Genomic DNA, 18,949 nt, shown 5'->3' with positions numbered 1-18,949 from the left:
ATCCAGAAATTGTAAAGACATCAACTTCCGTTAGGGTTAAATTTATTATTAAAATTAAATGTTAATTAAAATTTTCCATGCCCAAGAGTTAGGTTGTAAAAAGGCATAATTTTTGGATAATAGTGAATGAAATATAATCATTTTTGTACTTTACAGAACAGCTGTTTTATCACTGTACTGAGCAGAGCACTATGATAATTTCTTTTTAAGTAGAAAGAAAGGGTCAGCCCCTGCTTTAAAGAGTTTATGAGCTATTTTGAGCATAAAATAGATAAGCATGCAATTATAAATATACAGAAAAACCTATTTATTCATTTATACCTTTTATATGTACAGGTATGGTATATATGGGTATGTTTGAATACACTATCATAAAGGTCTTTCAGATTCCCTAATGGTTGAGCTTAGGATTAAAGAAGTACAACTATGCTGTGTTGGACTTTATAAATACTCTTGATGATTTGTTAGCATCAAGAGAGAGAGGAAAAAAAAAGCAAGTTAGAACTGAATTGTCAACAGAAGCGTAGTACAGTTGACCTTTGAGTAATGTCGGGATTAGGGGTACTGACACCGCCCCCTCCCCCACAATGCACAGTGGAAAATCTTCATATATCTTTACAGTCCACAGTTCCACATCCTCGGATTCACCCAGGCACAGATTGTGTAGTACCGTAGTACATATTTATTGAAAAAAATCCACATATAAGTGAACCCTTGCAGTTAAAACCCATGTTGTTCAACGGTCAACTGTATATTCATTTGTTGATTATGGAAGGTTGATTGATAACACTGGTGCACACTATTAATTTAATAAATATTAATTAACGAAAAATGATTCCATTGGGGAAAATATTACTCATTTTATTTTTATCTTTTATACACTTCTCTTTTTATGTTTGTTCCCTAATGAGTGTAACATATTAGAATAGTAGCTCTTGACATAATTTAATTTATACATAAATAAATGTATATATATATTTGGGGGTGGATGCATGCACAAAAATTTGTTACTGATGGTGTGTTCAGTTGAAATAGTTCAAAACCACTGGGTCTCAGGACTTCCCTGGTGGCGCAGTGGTTAAGAATCCGCCTGCCAATGCAGGGGACACGGGTTCAATCCCTGGTTTGGGGAGATCCCACATGTCGCGGAGCAGCTAATCCCGTGTGCCACAACTACTGAGCCTGTGCTCTAGAGCCCATGAGACACAACTACTGAGCCCGCGCACCTAGAGCCTGTGGCATAGCACAAAGAAGAGTAGCCCCCGCTCACCGCAACTAGAGAAAGACCACGCACAGCAACGAAGACCCAAAGCAGCCAAAAAATAAATTAATTAAATTAAATTTTTAAAAATTGTATAAAAAAAACCCCATTGGTTCTCGTGATAGAGTCAAGACTCTTAGAGTGTTCCCAATCTACCTTTCTACTCTTATTTCCTTAGTCTTCAATCTAGGACATTGCATCACCAAGCATTCTTAATATATTATTTGCTTATACATAGCTGTGCTTGTATTTAAGATGTTTCTTCTTCCCTGTAATATTCTTTCCTTGCTATCTGCTTTCTGAACTCCTATTTAGTCTTCAGATCCTAGCTCAGAGGCCTTTTCCTTTGCACCCCCAACTCTCGTCTTTTCTTCGCTGGGCAGAATTAATTGCTGCAACACTTTATTCATAATATAAGAGTGGTATTTTTTACAGTGTATCTTATCTACTATATATATCTCTCCTTAGCTAAATTCTGAGGGTGTATACCATATGTTAATCATCTTTTTACCATCAGGCCTTGGCACATAATAGATAATCAATAAATTTTTACTAATGAAAATCATAAAAATAATAAGAGACTTGAAGAAAGGAATGTGATCATTGAAAAACTAATCAGTAAGAATGATTTTGTTCAGTCCAAGAAGAAAAAAAGCAGAGAGTGAAGTCTGTAATGGGAAATTAATCGAAGAGAAATTGTAGTGATCCAAGTAATCAACAGCTGGATCCTACCCTAGAAACAGGTTATCAAGAAGAGATACAGAAAAGATAAAAGTAGAAAATATTATAGAAGAAAGTCTTTTTTTTCTCCATTGGTCTTTACACTTGCTGTTCCCTTTGCCTGGAGTGCCCAGATACCTGCAGTGCTTTCTGCATCCTCCGGATCTCTGCTCAAAAAGTCATCTTGTTAGTGCGGCCTTCTAGATGTACCTTATTTGTAAAAAAGCAGCCCCACCCGTTCTTTGTACTGATATGCCCTAGCCACCTTCTCTGTTTTCTTTCTCTTCATAGTATTTCTTATCTGACGTAGGGTATGATTTATCTTATTATTTGTTTATTGTCTGTCTCCTCCTACCAGAAAGTAAGTTTCATGAGTGCAGGAACATTTTATGTCTGCTTCGTCCATGCTCCATCTCCAACATTATAACAGTGCCTATCATATAGAACATGATCAATAATTAATAATAGTGATAACTACAGGGGAAAAAATTCAGAAAACAAGTCACAGTAGTTGGGAAACAGGAGAAATTTATTTTCAAATAGTACATTAGTTAACATTTTCAAATAATGTTTTCAGTATGTTTTTCTTCAACTTCCAGACAGCTTTTCAGGTGAAGTAAATTTAAAGCAATGAATAATCTCAAAAAATTTACAATAAATACATGATTTTCCCTATGTTTTCAGACTTTTGGGACACTGTATTATACTTATTGTAGTTCTTTTTAAGGTTAACAGTTGGACACATTACTTTATATTTCGAGATATTTCACCTGAAATACTGGAGGTATATTGTGAGGTAAAGTTCTTTCTTTCCTGTATGGTAATCTAGTTGTTTGAGCATTTTTAGATTTTAATAATAGAGCATTTCCATGTATGGTATCTCATTTGATCCTTACAACATCTTATGAGGAACGTAGGATATGTCTTATCTTTCTTACAGAGATGATGAGTTAACACTCAGATTAAGTTTTTTAGGTAAGGTTGCACAGCTAATTAATGGCTGAACATGATTAAAACATATATATCCTAATACTGTTTAGTTCTATTCTATTATTATGCTACACAGCCTCTCTTAATTTTTAAGGAGTTCTTAAAAATATCCTAATAGTTTCATTGAACTACCAGAATGAACTTAATTAAAATTGTCTGAAAAATACCTGGTTGAATGTTTCATGCTACTAAACAATTTATTTAAACAAATTATAGTATTCTTTTTATAAAACCAATTCAGATTCTCAGAAATGCATATTTATAACTTTATGTACTGTTTTATTCTCAATTAGGTAAGTCATGAAGTTGTGGTTAATTTCACTTAAATGGGCCATTTTACATTTATATAAAGTAAATATATTTTATACACATATATTTAAACTAAAGGTAGATTTTTAAAAGGTACATTTTAAAAAACAAATTTTCAGTGTTGTTAAAAAGTTATATTAAGCTATTTTACTAGAAGTAGCATGCCTTGATGACATTACTGCCATTTTAGTTTTCTGCTGTCATTATCAGTCATCTAATTTAGGAAATTAGACAGTTCACATTTATGTTGATGGCTGATTTTGTATAGGCTGCTTCTCTGTGTGTCTTCCAAAACTCGAGGATGAACCCTTACCATTCACCTACCCATTTGCTCACTGAAGTCGTAATGTCTTGGGGTAAGAACAAAGCCTTTTAAGCCGTAGTTAAGAAATTAAAATGTGAAAGGTAAATTTTCTGGAATATGTAATACATTTCTTTATATTTACACTAGCTTATAAATGATTAAAATCAATGTTTTTTGAGAGGGAGTTTGTTTTTTGAGTTCAGGTACTCGTAGAAGGAGAGAAAAACTCAGGTATTTAGGCTTAGAGAAAGAGGAAGCCTGGGCAAATAGGAGAAAAAAGGAATGATAGGGATTTTCTTTTCAAGGCGACTGAAATAAACTGAATAGAGACAAGATACCTGGAAAGAGAAAGTTCAAGAAAAAGAAAACATTTCAAAGTAAAAATATTATTTTAGATCTTGGTTAGCTGTGTTAAGGCTCTAAAAGTCAAAAAACTAAAATTTGGAGGTATTACTTCTCTTACAGAAGGGACTGGATGTGGAGAGTGGGAAGCAACAATTCCTAGGCAGTGTGATGTAGTGACTGAACACTGTGGAAAAAACTCTAGCTTCAAAGGGCACAGACTTAATTTTTTTCTACAGCTGTCAGACAGCAGTAGTCAGAATTCTCTAACCATTGAACTCACCTGCTAGATGTTGGTGGCTTGACTAATTAATGCAGTGTAGGTGTGCTGACCTATCGAGAGGCTGGTTACTTAACACGATGCTGCTGAGTTCATTTATAGCTTACGTGAGCAAATGCGATTTCCTATAACAAACATTTTTGTAGTCTTGATGAACAAATGAATTTCCTTTAACAACCATATTATAGACTTTTGGGTCATGATAAGCCTGTTCTGTTACTGTTAAAAGTTATATTACTGTGAGTTTAAACAAAACCTTTATACCTAGTTGAATATTTTGGATCGTCTTTCGCTCCTTTTCAACAAATAGAGTCATACTGATAATCATAGTAGCAAGAAGCAAATCATGAATTTATATAAAGTTAACTGTTCCCGTCCAGCCAGTCTTCCCACAGTGCTCTTTGTCTATTGTACTCATATGGACAGCAGACAGTAAACACAAAAGGGCCAGTAACCAGGTTAGGACTTCAGTGCTGTGTCAGCAGAATCATTCTCTTCTCAGGTTCTCATCAAATAAAATAGCTTGCATTTGTATCCTAAAGTCAGTCAAATTAAAGTCTGTATTTTGTTATCTTTATAGAGCCAATCTACATTTTCTAGTTTATCAACTTTATGACTTTGGGAAAGTTTCTTACCCACCCTAAACTTTCTTTTCTCATCTGTGAAATGTACTTCATAAACTCTGAGGGTGGTTGTGAGGATTAGAGATAATGTCTGAAAGTCAGGCACAGAGAAAGTCATAAGTCAATGTTAGGTAAAAATATTAGCCATTGACATATTTTTACTTTTATTATTTCCTGCAGTGTATATTCACGTTCAAGTAAAGCTTCATGCAAAATGTACCAGAAGTGCTTTCCCACTGCCTGTGGCGTTCACCCATCCGTAGTGCTTTGTCCACACGTCCGTGGTAGCACGCATGGCTCTGCTGTAATGACTTATTTTACCTCAGTCCCTTCACTGGACTGTGGGCGTGTGGAGGGCTGAGATTACTTTAGTTGTATCTCTGTTTCTTCACCTAGTTTGTGGAGGTGTCGAATAAATGTTTGCTGACTGAGTGGCCAGTGGGCTCTTGTAGGCCCAAAGAAGGGATTGATAGCTTTGAGTTTCTCTTTATCTTACATGTTCTTCTGTTTTTCTACAGTGTTTCTAGGTATTGTTTTATTTTTATTTATCCTGCTTGGTGTTTGGAGATCATTTTTGACGTGAGGATTCTATGACTTTTCTGTAAAATTCCCAGCTCTTTCTGAATATTGCGTTTTTGTGTGTGTGTGATTACTGTATTCTTCTTTTGAAACTTCTGAGTGACTATTGGGGTCTTGCAATCTGTCCCTTATGACTTTTAGTTAATCTTTTTAATCTTGTTGCCTCTCTGTGCTGTATTTTGGAAGAGTTCCTTAGTACTATTCTTTGATTACCAATTCTCTCTTCAACTGTTAGATTTTGGAGTTTGCCTTGGGTATTGAGGGTTTTTTCTTTTTAATCCCAGTGACTATGGCTTTCATTTCTAGGATTTTAAGTTGGCTCTTTTCATATCTATCTGTTCTTGTTTCATTTCTGCCTATTTTTGTTTTGTTTCATAATTTCATATTCCTTGTTGTGAATGTGATTCCTGTGTTAATCTTTATTTAGTATTTATTTAAGTTCTGTCTTAATATTTATTTAAAATCTTTGTTGTTAGATTTTTAAATCTTACAATAATATAGAATATTGATTTATAGAAGATCCTATAGAATCCTATAGAACATTGATTTCTTTTGGAGTGAATATATGTTTTTTTTGTTTTTTTTTAAAATTTATTTATTTATGACTGTGTTGGGTCTTCGTTTCTTTGCGAGGGCTTTCTCTAGGTGTGGCAAGCGGAGGCCACTCTTCATTGTGATGCGCGGGCCTCTCACTATCACGGCCTCTCTTGTTGCGGAGCACAGGCTCCAGATGCGCAGGCTCAGTAATTGTGGCTCACGGGCCCAGTCACTCCGCGGCATGTGGGATCCTCCCAGACCAGGGCATGAACCTGTATCCCCTGCGTTGGCAGGCAGACTCTCAACCACTGCGCCACCAGGGAAGCCCGAATATATGTTTTAATTGCTGCATTTCCTGGCCATCTTAAGATTTTTTTAAATCTATTTTGGAATTTTAGTTTTCAGGCTTATTTTGGGTGAGAGGTTCTTCCCCGGCTAACCATGTTCACTTTTCCATTTATGCTGATTTTTCAGTTTCCACCTCCAGTACAGCGTTATAAAGGTAGCTCAGGGGTCATGCCCTGTGATGATATGAGGGTGCCACAGATTCAGTTGCTGAGCCAGGGGGTGGCTTAGTTGAGTTCCAGGCCTTAGGGCTGCATTGTGTCCTTCTATTCCCACAGCTACAAATATGTTACAGCCCAGGAACCAATTAGTGGCTGTTTATTTTTTTTCCTTTTCCTTTTTCTTTTCTTTCCAGCCTTCTCTCACAAGCATGGATACCCCCTAACATCAAAGAGTGAGACCACCTCTGGTTCCCTAACACCTGAGGGGCTGAACTCCTGGCCTCCAGATCAAGAGCCCAGCAGCCCTGTGGCTTGAGCCCTGTTCAGTGCTTTTTCATTTCTCTGATATTTCTGGTTCTTGGAGGTTTTTATCTTGTTTTTCAGAACTGGTGATGTCTATTATTGCTGTGCATTTGGAATAGAGCAGAAGGGTACTTTGAAGCATGAACTTACTGTGCCAACTTGACTGAAGGTTTTTTATGAAAATAACTTGATCAGCTATACCGTTTGGGATACTTCTCCTCTTCCTCCGCACTCCACCCCATCCCCACCCCTGAAGGCACTGTGGAGGGTAGATCGGAAAGGAGACTGCAGATGAATAAATGATTTAGAACATCACAGGCCTGAACTAAGAGAAATGGAGAGGAAAGCATGGAATTAGAAGATGGTTAGTAGGTGCAATCAACAGACATGGATTACTAAGTCTGGGGAAGTGAATGTTCATACTTCTGGCTTAGAACGGAAGTAAAACTCACTGAGAAAGGAATATAGGAAGAAGAGTAGATCTTGGCAGGTCAGTGGGTCAGGAACGGAGAGAGGAGTATTATGATGTTGTATAACAAGAAACCCAATATGTGTTTTTTGGTTTTAAGTCTGGTATGTGTCTTTCTTGCTGATGCATCTCAGTGCCCAATATCTTTGAATCTACCATATTTCCAAACCTTGTTACATGACATTCGGTTGTGAATTTATATAGACTCCTCCCCTGCATTTAGGAAATTTTTCCTCAGCATATTATTTAACAAACGTTTCTTAAGTATCTCTTAAGTGAACAAGTACACTTCTGGCATTCGTGGATGTTATACTCTAATGGAGAAAAAAACATTTATCACATAGGCAGTTAAAAACCGTGGAAGCACTCTGAAAGACAAGTGTAGGTGCTGTGAGAGTGTGTGAAAGCAGAGCCTGGCCATCGAGGCCCTGATGTACATGTAGGGCGAGGCGGAAGAGGGGTTGTCATCTCTCAGTAGAAGGCTTTCCTGAAGAAGTGGAATCTGGGCTGTTCCCTCTGCCTGTATGTCTGCACAGCTGGCTTTTTCTTGCTATTTAAGACTCAGCCGATATGTTACTTCCTCAGTAAGACCTTCCTTGACTGCACCCTGAATTGATGTTAGCATGTCCCTCTGCTTTATTTCCTTTAGAGCATTAATTTTTATCTGAAATTATCTTCATTAGGGACCTTGTCTCTTTTTTCCTCACCTGTGCCCCCACTACTTAGAACATTTCCTGAAACTTAAGTGTTCAGGAAATGATTAAATGACTGTAAAAGTTAACATCCTTGGAACTGGTCTGTTGCATAGTAGATCTAGTGATTTGTATGTCCTTGTCCTTTCAGTTTGGGAGGATTGCTCAAACTGGCTTTTTCCTCATTCATTTTTCTATCTTGTTGACCCTCCCTCACTCCATTGTGTCTTTCTAATGGGGGTTGCCAATGGTAGCATTCCATCCTCTGGCCACGGTGATGAGTATACGACTTTTAAGCTGGGCCACTCAGTGTCATTCTCCTGGATGTTTCAGATTTGAATAAATGAAGAGGGGGACTTCTCAGGTGGCAGCGTGTGAGATGAGAATCTGGAGCTGTCTGCGGTAATATCTACATTCAGATTGAAGAAGTCGACCTGCGAAAGGAGAAAATAAAGGCATTACACAGGGAGAAACAGAGCTGGGAGGCGGAGGGTCCTGGTAGTTTTCCAGTCTTGGCTTCATTTGTATCTGAGGCCCAGTTGCAGCCCCTGGTTTTCCCACGGCCCGTTCAAATTGAGTTTCTGTCACTTATAACCAAAACATTCACAATTAAACAGTATATAGCTTTATTTTTATTTTAACCTTTACCTCAACCAACAAGCTTTTCATCTTGATGTGTTTTACATAGTGTCTTTGGATATTGATCTCTTAACATAGTTTAATTTCTTATTTCAGAGAATCTGTTTTCTCCCTCCCGCCCTCTCCTCTCTTTGTCTGTCTCCCTCTCCTTGCCTCCTTTTCTCCCTCTCCCCCTTCCCAGTTCCCTTCCCTAGCCCCCCCTTTTTTCAAACACAAAGCAGTTGTTGCCTAAGTTTATTCTATTTTCGGTACTATTCTATTTTAGTACTATGTATTCATTCTTTTTTGAAACGTATTGGTAAGAAGTAAGTAGACGCCATCTTATTGCTATTGTTATTTCATATCTCATCTCTGTTATTTATCTCAAGCAGGTTTATTGGGCTCTTAGATTTTTTTCACTTTCAACTTTGACGCTTTAAAACATCCAGGTTCCCGCTCTCCAGCATCTCGAGGGTGGTGGGAGGTAGCTAGGGCAGCGGGCAGCTTTGAATGGGAAGTTCACTTCTGGGTGATTTCTTCTCTGTTTTCTGTAAACTCCCGTGGCCCCACCGTCCTGATGCTGCAGGGAGGAGCCCTCCATCATTGACTGGCATTCTGCTTGACATACCTGCTCATCCCTTGAACTACTGCAGCTGTCCTCAAATTCCACCAATCCATGCAGACTCCAAGTAGAATATTCCACATCTGTCCCATAATTTCTAGTTGTAACCTTTTCTAATTAGGAGTGTTGTAAGAAATTATTTCAGGCCAAGCAACTTTCTCAGGCAGCTAAGTTATAAATTGTCAATTAGTATTTTTCATCTATTTGGCTCCACTTGTATTATGTCAAGGAGAAAACTGAGACTTTTTTGGTCATTTGCTCCTTTATTGATTCATTCACTCAGTAAATGTTTATTGAGCATTTACTATGTGCCAATCACTCTTCTAGACACTAAAGAGTCTCTGCCTTCATGGAGCTTGTATTCTAGGCGAGAAAAGAATAAACAAGTAAACAGATAACTATATAGAACAGTATTAGGTAGTGATCAGTGCCAAGTTGAAGAGTAAAACAGGGTAAGGGAATAGAGAGTGATGGGGGTGAGGCTGTTTTAGAGAGGATGGACAGAAGGAAAGCTTCTCTGAGGAGGTGACATGTGAGTAGAGACCTGAATGAATCAGGGGTCTAGTCATGCCAAGAGTCCCTGGCAGAAGCAACGGCCAGCACACAGCTCTAAGGAGGTAAAGAGTGTGGTGAGACTGCAGAATAAGGTGGCCAAGGTGGCTGGAGTAGAGGGAGTGAGGGGGAAAGTGGAAGGAGATGAGTCATGAAGCAAAGAATGGGAAGGCAAGTCCCCCCACCAAATCAAGCTATGTTAATTATCCGGGAGAAGGTAGTATCTGGTGTGTTGTCCCCAAAGACTGATAGTCACAGCAGGCTTCTATCATGCAGCAGAGTGGTAACCCAAAACACGTGGGATTTTTTGGTTATTGACTGCAAGCCAATCATAGGAAATTAAGAGTGCTGAGTATAATGTGGTTTAAAGCAGTTATCAAAGAAGTTTGGAAGGAAAAAATGGCAAAGAAGTGAGATTAGATAAAATAATCTTGGAAAAGATGGCAACTTGAGCAAAGGTTTTTGACATTGTCCATATCAATCTTAATGAAATGACTGGCACTTGGAGAACATTGGTGGCCCCTGCCGTCTAAATATACCCTGAATTTGACTATTTCTCACTACTTCCACTACTGGTAAATTATAGCTGGAAATATTAACACTTTAATTCATCACACTTGGAGCCCAAAACGAGCATAGTAGTGAATCTTTAGGGACTTTCAGTTTACTTCTGGAAGACATGAGATGTTAATATGAGTTGGTCCCAAGATGTGGAGAGATATTTCCTTTATCATTTCTCATGGGAGATGGTTGAGAATAGTACTAGTAATACTATATATTTGAATGAGTATAATTTTATATCTGTGAATTAACCTGAACAGGTATGCAGTTTTCAGATAGGAAACTCAGGCTTAGACAGACCACCTAACTGGCTCAGAGTCACTCCGATGGTTAAGGACGACAGCAGCATTATTAGAATTCTGGTCTTAGACTGTCCTCTGGCACTCTATTAATGGCATCATGTTATTTTGATAGGATGTTATGTCAGAGACAAGCCAATTGCCCTCCCTTGTCCTACCCTAATTGTATCCCTAAGTTATACACAATGTTGATTGTGGATATACACAATGTTGTGGGTACACCTGCCCATCCATCATCCATCCATCCATCCATCCACCCATCTTTGTATTTCTCTGTCTGCTTCTCTCTTCTATCTATAATGGTTTATTTTCCCCTATGCTTTACAAATTTGGATCATGCTATGCATATTACTTTAAATCTTTAGCCATATGTCATGGTCATACATACATACAGTATGTCATACATACATGACATACTGACCTAGAAGGTCAGTACATCTAGATCTGATTCATTCCTCTGTATGCCTGTATTGTTTGATTTATTGAAGAGTATATATTGCTTTCAAAAGGAAAATCCAATACCATATTTAAGGTGAAAAATGTAATGTCAGTGTGTGATATGATTTCATCATATGATTATTTACTTCTTAGAGCATGAGAAAAGGAGTACAGTTATTGACAATTTAATGAAACTTAAATTTCCCTCTACATTTGCTAGAGAATATTTTGCTTTGCTTACATTTTCATTTTTTCCTAATTTTCTTTAGAATAAAACTTAATTGTAGCCTTAATTAATATTTTCTTTTCTAACCCAATTAATGTATTTTTCAGGTTATTATATCCGGGAAAAGTCTAAGCAAGTCATAACGTTGCTGACGAATGAACAGTTGCTGCATAGAGAGAGGAGAGTAGCATGTCGGACTAGACAGCGTACCTCCTACTCTGTGACATTTCCTAAAAGATTACCTGGTATGGGTAACTCACCAACAGCATGTGCTTCTGCTCCTGCACCAGAAATCCCTGCTTCAGAGAAGAAGTGTACGCTTCTTAAGGCGGCAAGGCTACATAATAAAAGTGCGTATAATGGGCATTGGCCTAGAGTGCAATAGGTATCATTTAAGAACAGCTAAAACATATAAAACATTAGGTTTTAGTACTGAAGCATTAATACTGTATTAGTACTACTATTACTGTATTAGACATTATACTGTAGAGAACAATGATGAAAGATACTATTCAGTAGAAAATTTTATGACTATTTTCTGAATGTGTTTATCTGGGATTCAAATAAAATGTTTTTGAGCTTTAAAGGTATGAAACTAGTGACTACCCTATTTGGCATCGTGATTCAGTTTTAAGATGTTAATCATAACTGGAGAGTGAAGAACTGTTTTCTGAGACTAGGGGTCTGGTTGTGTGTGCATTTGCACTATTTGATCCTCCAAATGAAGAAATTGACATTTTAAAAAATGTGCCTCAAAATTCTGAAAGTGCTCTAAAACTCTTCGAGGACAATACCCTGTGTTATATAACCCTTTCCTTTGCCTAAAACTTTAAATCTGGACTACTGAACCTGAAAAAGAAGGCAATTATTTATAATGTTATAATAGAAATCAGCAGGAAAATGCAGTTATCTTTTCTACTGAATTTGCTAAAACATAAAGGAAAGTCATTTTGCTCTAACTTCTCTAGTACAAACCCTGTTATTAAATTGTGTGTAAAGAATGGACAGTTTGAGGAAGCAAAAACATTAATGAAATGTGACTTACGTAGCTGTCCCTTGAAAGGAACTACACTTTGTGCCGTAAGTGAGGGGCATAGTAGGAGTAACGTAGAGTTAAAAGCATTTTCAAAGGCCTGCCTCCCAGCTTTATCATGTAATTCTATTAAGCAACATCTTGAAAGAGAGATATTCCAAGTGTCAGTTAAATATTGAAATTTAAAAATGTTAATAGTAATACCAACACAAACCCATCCTGCTAAAAATCATTAAAGTACTACTGTAAGTCAGAAGTTCTCAAATGTTCACTCAATTTGTACTTGTGTGGACTGGGGCAGTTGAAAGATAGTAAAAGAGGTGGGCATTGTAATTACAATAGTAAATACCAACCAAATGCTTCTGAAAGTCACGGAACCTCTTTCTTTAGGGTACCCAGTACTTTGAAATAAATCTCGAAAGAGACACATTCTGAAATTTTCTCATAGAAGCCTTAAATTCAAACTGATACTAGAAAAAAGTAACAGAGTAAAATAACCAATTATGACTCATCTAGAGTTTCTTCACCTCTTTTGCTACTTCTCTGTTACCTTTCTTGTTCTTCCTTCCTCCATTTCTTTTCCTATTCTTTTCTTTCATTGTAAACATTTATTAAATTTATAATTTGAAATTTGGATATCTAGCAGAAATTTGGAGCTATAGCAGTGAGTAAAACAAAGTCCCTTTCATATGGAGCAAATATTCTAGTGACAGAGATGGATATTAAACACACATAAACAAAATAGATATAAAATATTATGTCAGGTAGTGTCAAGTCCTATAAAGAGAAGAAAAGCAGTGACAGGACAGAGAGTGACAGGGATGCTTTATTTTAGGTCAGGTAGGGAGGAAAGGCCTTTTGGAGGAGGCAGATACTTAAACAGAGACTTGTATGAAGTGAGGGAACAATCCAGGTATATCTGGGGTGTTCCGGCAGAGGGAACAGCAGGTGCAGACGCTCTGAAACGGGAGCAAGCTTGGCTCACTTCACTGTAAGCTTAGGAAATGAGTCCCTAAATTGCTACAGAACTAGCTCAACTCTGAGCCATTATTATGATCCATATAAGAAAATCTAGCTTATTGCTTTATAGTCACTGCTTTTAAAAAACCCAAAATGGTATTTCCCCACTTGATAACAGCTTCTTATTCACTAGGCTGAGCTCTGAATATCTTTTGACTATTTAAAAAAAAAATCAATCTACTTGCAAATGAAGAAGTTTTGCTACAATTAATTTTTTTTCATACCACAAACATGTACTGAGTACCTACTTACTATATGCCAGACACTGTTCTAGGCCTGGTAAGCAAACTGGGTGTATTTCTGCTCTCATAGAGGTTATATCTAGTGATGGGCTTTCAGTCTGTTTCAAAAACGGTGTTCAAAAAGAGTTTTGGTGAGTGAGAGCATCGTTGAAGTGCATCTGTAGTAAGATTTAAAGTGAGTAGTGAATGTTTGGATATAAAACTGTAGTAAGTTTGTTAAAAATCTGTTACATTATTTTAAATTTTCATTTATCCATTACTGTGTATAATACACATACATAGTAGACATATAGATGTGCGTGTTTGTGTTCAAAAAAGAGAAATTAGAGTAAGTAAGCTTGGCAGTACTAACCATATCCACGTAGGCATTTGAATCTGAAACTGTATTTTAAAAGAAGAAAGAAAACTGACAGTTTGGTTGGGTGGGGGGAAAATAAGAAAATTTACTAGGTGGGCATTATTAATGGGTTAGAAGAAGTAGCAAATGAAAATTTGGAGGTGGGTAGATCAGTTAAAGTTAGGTGCACCCACAAGTGACAGTATTAGGCCACAAAATTGGTAGTGGTGTAAACATAATAGGAATCTCGCTCTTCTAAAATAATCCAGAACTAGGTATTCTAGGATTGATATGGCTCTCCATGATGTTGGGGCTCTTTCTGTCTTGTTGCTCCACCAAACTCAGCATGTAGCTTCCACTTTAGGTGGAAGGTGGCTGCTTGACTCCAGCCATCACATCTGCCTTCTAGCCAGTAGGAAGGAGGAGGGGTTGAAAATATGAATGCCCTTTCCCTTTAAGGACATTAATGGAAGTTGTCCGTGACATTTTGGCTTACATGCTACTGTTTAGCACTTAGTTACATGGACGCTCCCAGCTTTAAGAGAGGCTGAGAAATGTAGTCTTTATACGAACCAACATGTGCCCAGATGAAAGAAAATCTATTGTTAAGGAAGAAGGAGAGAATAAATGTAGGAGACAACAAATAGTCCCTACCATAGTAGGAAAGAATACAAGAAATGAATTAATCGTGGTAACGTATGGTTGTCAGATTAAAAGGCATAGAGAATATAAATTTTAATATGTAGAAAAATGTGGGCAGATAGTTGAGAGTACTCAGCACAGTTTATAAAGGACATAATGAACAGTATTTGGAAATTTCAATTTGCTATGACTTGCAACTAGGATCCATTGTAGGCCTTGGAGAACAGAAGGGATGTTTAGCTTAGTCACAGAACTTAGCTTTCTTATTACTGAAAACAGCTGTTGGTGGGAGATAATTCTTACTGCTTTGTGTAGACATGAAGGAGATACAAATTTGAGGGAAGCTTTATAAGAGACAGTTATTTCAATCCAGGTATCCAGGACCTGATCTAGGGTTATGGAAATGAGGGACAGGTAATGTTTAAAGACAGAATTTAGAAAGGAAATGGGTAGGTAGATGATGTATTGGAGAAGAAAGGGAGAAATTGAAAATGACTCTAACATTTGAGTTAGAGAAAATGGAGGCAAGTGATGGTATCATACAGGTAAATTTCCATCAGAAGGAATTTAAAGACTCCTCTAAATAATTTAGTTATAATGAAATGTAAAATTGAATGCGTTGCTAGAAATCTGATACCCTGGCTTTAGGATCCAGAGCTGAAACAGCTGTGCCTCACTTCTTTGTGGTGAATTAGCAAGGGAAAAAAAGGTACTTTAGAGAAGGTGTTATACACACATCACTACTTCTACTTCTTTTTACCTGTTCCTGGTTGTTTCCCCCATGTTAATTAATTCTGGTAGATAGCTTGGGTAGTTTTTGTTTAAATGATTTTGTTGTTCGAAGGAAGAGATGAGCTGAAGGATAATTGCAGCTTGATTGGTAAGGCAGAAAGCTATATAAAGCACAGTGGTAACTCAGCTTCTCTGAGCTGTAAGCATCAGACTTAGGTCCTTTCCTTAGAGGTAATAATTATGAAAACTATCACCAGAGACATTACTTACAACTAGACCAGCAAAGCATGACCTCTGTGGATCATCCAATCTTCCATAAAGAGCTCTTTACTGGCATTATTCTTTGCAATGGAACTTTACCTGTATTAGAGAAGGATTACTCTGGCCTATGGTAAATGTAATAACATTCTACATCATGGAAGTATTTCCCTAAAAATGGTATATGATTCCTGTTGGACCAAAAGTTAAACTTCAAAGTAGTTGTCATACTTTTTTAAAAACTTTTTCATTGATTTTAATATCATATTAGTTGGAAAGGATACCTCACAGAGAGCAACATACACAATAAACTCATGGGAGAGGTTCAATAATGATATGAGATAGAAACCTGTATTTCAATTAGTCTCCTTAATATTACTGATTGGAGGACAGGGCTGACCTCTTTTCATATCCGCTTAGCTTTCCCTTATTTTGAACCCCATGATGTGGCTGATCAACAGCTTCTACTGTGGCTAGAAGTGTAGACTCTGCCATTTTCTTGTTCATTGCTGTTGCATTTTGGCATTATTTTCAATCCGGCATCATTTCACTATGTGAATCTCTAAACCACTTGTCCATCGGTGAAGATTATTTCAGCTAAAACTAGATCGTATAATCCGTAATGTCCTTTAATCAAGCACATGCATATGATCCTCCATCTTAAAACAAAACGTTCTCTTGACCCCATATTCCCCTCCAATTATTACCCCATTTCTCTGTGCCCCTTTTCATCTCAACTCTCAAAAAAAGCCTGCTATGCTCAATTTCTCTTTTTCTGTTTGTTCTTGAACCCAGTCAGGCTTGAGTTCTTACCATCCTACCAAAATAACATGTGTCAAGATCACCATCTTACTGGAGAAGTATCACACAGCTGCTAATCAGTTGTCATACTTTTATAAGGAAAACACCAGTGTTGATATTACTTCCCACAGTGAACTTTGTACTTAGAGACTTGATGTAGAGTCGTACTTGGTTGCCTTATCACATACAGTCTCAATGGCAGGGCTTATGGTACAAATGGTGGTTGCTACTAAAACATTTATGTTGGTGAATGTTCAAGCAGTGATTTTTTTAAAATTTAAAAACAAATGTATAAAAAAGAAAATAATAATAACTTATACCCCTACCCACCCTAAACCAACTGCTGTTAACATCTTAGAATATTTGCTTCTAGTCTGCTTATTTTTCTTCTTTTGTTTTTGTTTCAGAAAAATCCCTCTTGTAAAAAAAAAAAATACAGGCCCATTGTAAAGAATTAGTCACTTCCAATCCCATCACTGAGAAATAGCCATAATTAATATCAGATGAACATAAATTCTAGGCATCTTTCTATCCATTCATACATATAGGTATAAAGATGAATAACTAGAAAGAAATTGTTTTTATAAAAATGGAATTGTACTAGATGCTAAGTTTCACTACAAATATTTCAGGTCTACTTCTGGCAATAACACTTACTAGGAGCTCCAAGAAACTCATTTATTGCACAACAATCAAAGACTAGAAATGATACACTGAGACATTTCTGGCCTCACCAGAGGTATGGGAAGTCCCTAAGGATCTCTTCTTCTAAAATTTTTAATTAATTAATTAAGTAAATGAAATAAGAACAGGACACGTGAGCTCAGGTGAAAGTGACTTGGAGCTGGTGCCTGTGGGACACTGCAGGTGACTGCAGAGGTTGAGTTGCTTAAGGGCAGTTATTAGTAGTTAAGAAAATGAATTTTGGGCCTGCCTTTAGCATTGGGAAGGAAAGCATGGGATTACTGTGCTGAACCCAGACCCTCAAGAGGGGGCTGAATTGATTCTGGGTAGTTCTCTCTGCAAGAAGAAAACGTGTTCAATTCACAAGTTAGGTCCATAGGATTCCCACCAATTAAAGTCAGGCAATGAGCTCACAATCTGTTTCACCAAACACAGGAGAAAGTAATTAGCAAAGAACATATCTAGTCACCCACAGACTGTAGATACTAGAAAGGTTGAATACATAATGTAGAAGAACTATGTACTTAAATATTTAAATGAATAAAGGATGTAATCACAGTGTTGATAATGGGGGAGGCTATCCATGTGTGGAGCAGGAGGTATATGGGAAATGTCTGTACCTCCCTCTCAATTTTGTTCTAAACCTAAAACTGTTCTAAAAAAATAAAATCTTGAAAAAAGAAATATACAAAAGCACAACTGTCAAAACCAGACTTGCACTTTTCTAAATTAATCCAATTATTCAAATGTCAGTTATGTCTCTCACAGCCTGGGTTCTTGGGCTGAACTAAACTCTTAAGAATTAAAACTGTTTTACTTCAAAAAAAAAAAGATTATTAGGAATGAATGTATGAATTTGAAAAATGGGTACTTACAGAAATGAGAAATACCATCGAAATAAAAAACTTAATTTAGTGAACTAGAGGATATATCCAATGTAAATAGAAAATATGAAAGCAATGTTTAGACATAGAGGATACATCTACAGAGGAATGACAATTACCATGCCAGTAAAAGTAAACTCTTCTTCTCCATTACAATGGAGGCCAAAGGACAGTGATACAATATATTCACAGTGCAGAGAGAAAATAACAGCCTATATTTGTGTACTCAGCAAAACTATCATTCAAGGCTGAGAGTGAAATAGTCATTCTCAGATAAGTACAAAAACTGAGAGTTTACCACCATGAGACCTATAATTAAAGAATATACTTCAAAGAGAAGGAAAATTATTCCAGAAGAATGGTTGGAGATGTAAGGGGGTGTGATTAACAAATAATCAACATGTATATAAAATAAAATAAACACTTTCTGTGTAAAATAATAATGTCTAACTTTCGAGTTTAAAAAAAAGACAGCTAAAATAGTGGATAACCATGGGAGTGGGTCTACAGAATTATAGTATTTTAAGTTCCTTGTATATTTTGAGAAATGGGTAAGGATATTATTTGATGTTAAACATTTAAAGGTAAATGTGCATGATAAACTTTCAAGGGTAAATGCTAAAAGAAGAGAAGTAGAGTGTGTAAATTCCAAAGTAGCAAGAAAAAAATGGAATGAAAAATATTTTTTAATTTTATAAAGGGTAAGAAGCGTAGATAAAGTGGGGCAAATGGAAATAAAAAAGTAAAATGGTAGAAATTAGTCCAAATATATTAATAATCACAATAAATATCAGTGGGTTAAATTCATCTGTTAAAAGGCAGAGATTATCAAATTGGGGGAAAATAAATCCAGATATATATATATGCTGCAAGCATAAGTTCACATAAAGGTTGAAAGCAAGTGGGTGGAAAAAGATAAACCAGGCATTATACTAAGGAAGCTAGTATAGCTACATTAATATCAGACAAAGTAGAATTTAAAGCCAAGAGCATTATTAACGAGAATGATAAAAGGTTTAATTCCCCAGGAAGACATAACATTTCTAAATGTGAATATAACCAATAAAATAACTTCAAAGTATATA

General features: G+C 36.6%; 1 protein-coding gene across 1 annotated transcript in view; it reads left to right on the top strand.

Moving 5' to 3' along the window:
* Window positions 1-18,949, top strand: part of ENTHD1 (ENTH domain containing 1) — a 98,506-nt gene that overhangs the window by 5,457 nt on the left and 74,100 nt on the right. The window contains exon 2 of the mRNA XM_067698749.1: window positions 11,339-11,581. Coding sequence (XP_067554850.1) covers window positions 11,339-11,581 — 243 coding nt within the window. The remainder of the gene's footprint in view (window positions 1-11,338; window positions 11,582-18,949) is intronic.

The sequence above is a fragment of the Pseudorca crassidens genome, chromosome 11, assembly GCF_039906515.1.
Source record: "Pseudorca crassidens isolate mPseCra1 chromosome 11, mPseCra1.hap1, whole genome shotgun sequence".
NCBI lineage: Eukaryota > Metazoa > Chordata > Mammalia > Artiodactyla > Delphinidae > Pseudorca > Pseudorca crassidens.
This window is presented reverse-complemented; position numbering and strand designations above follow the sequence as displayed.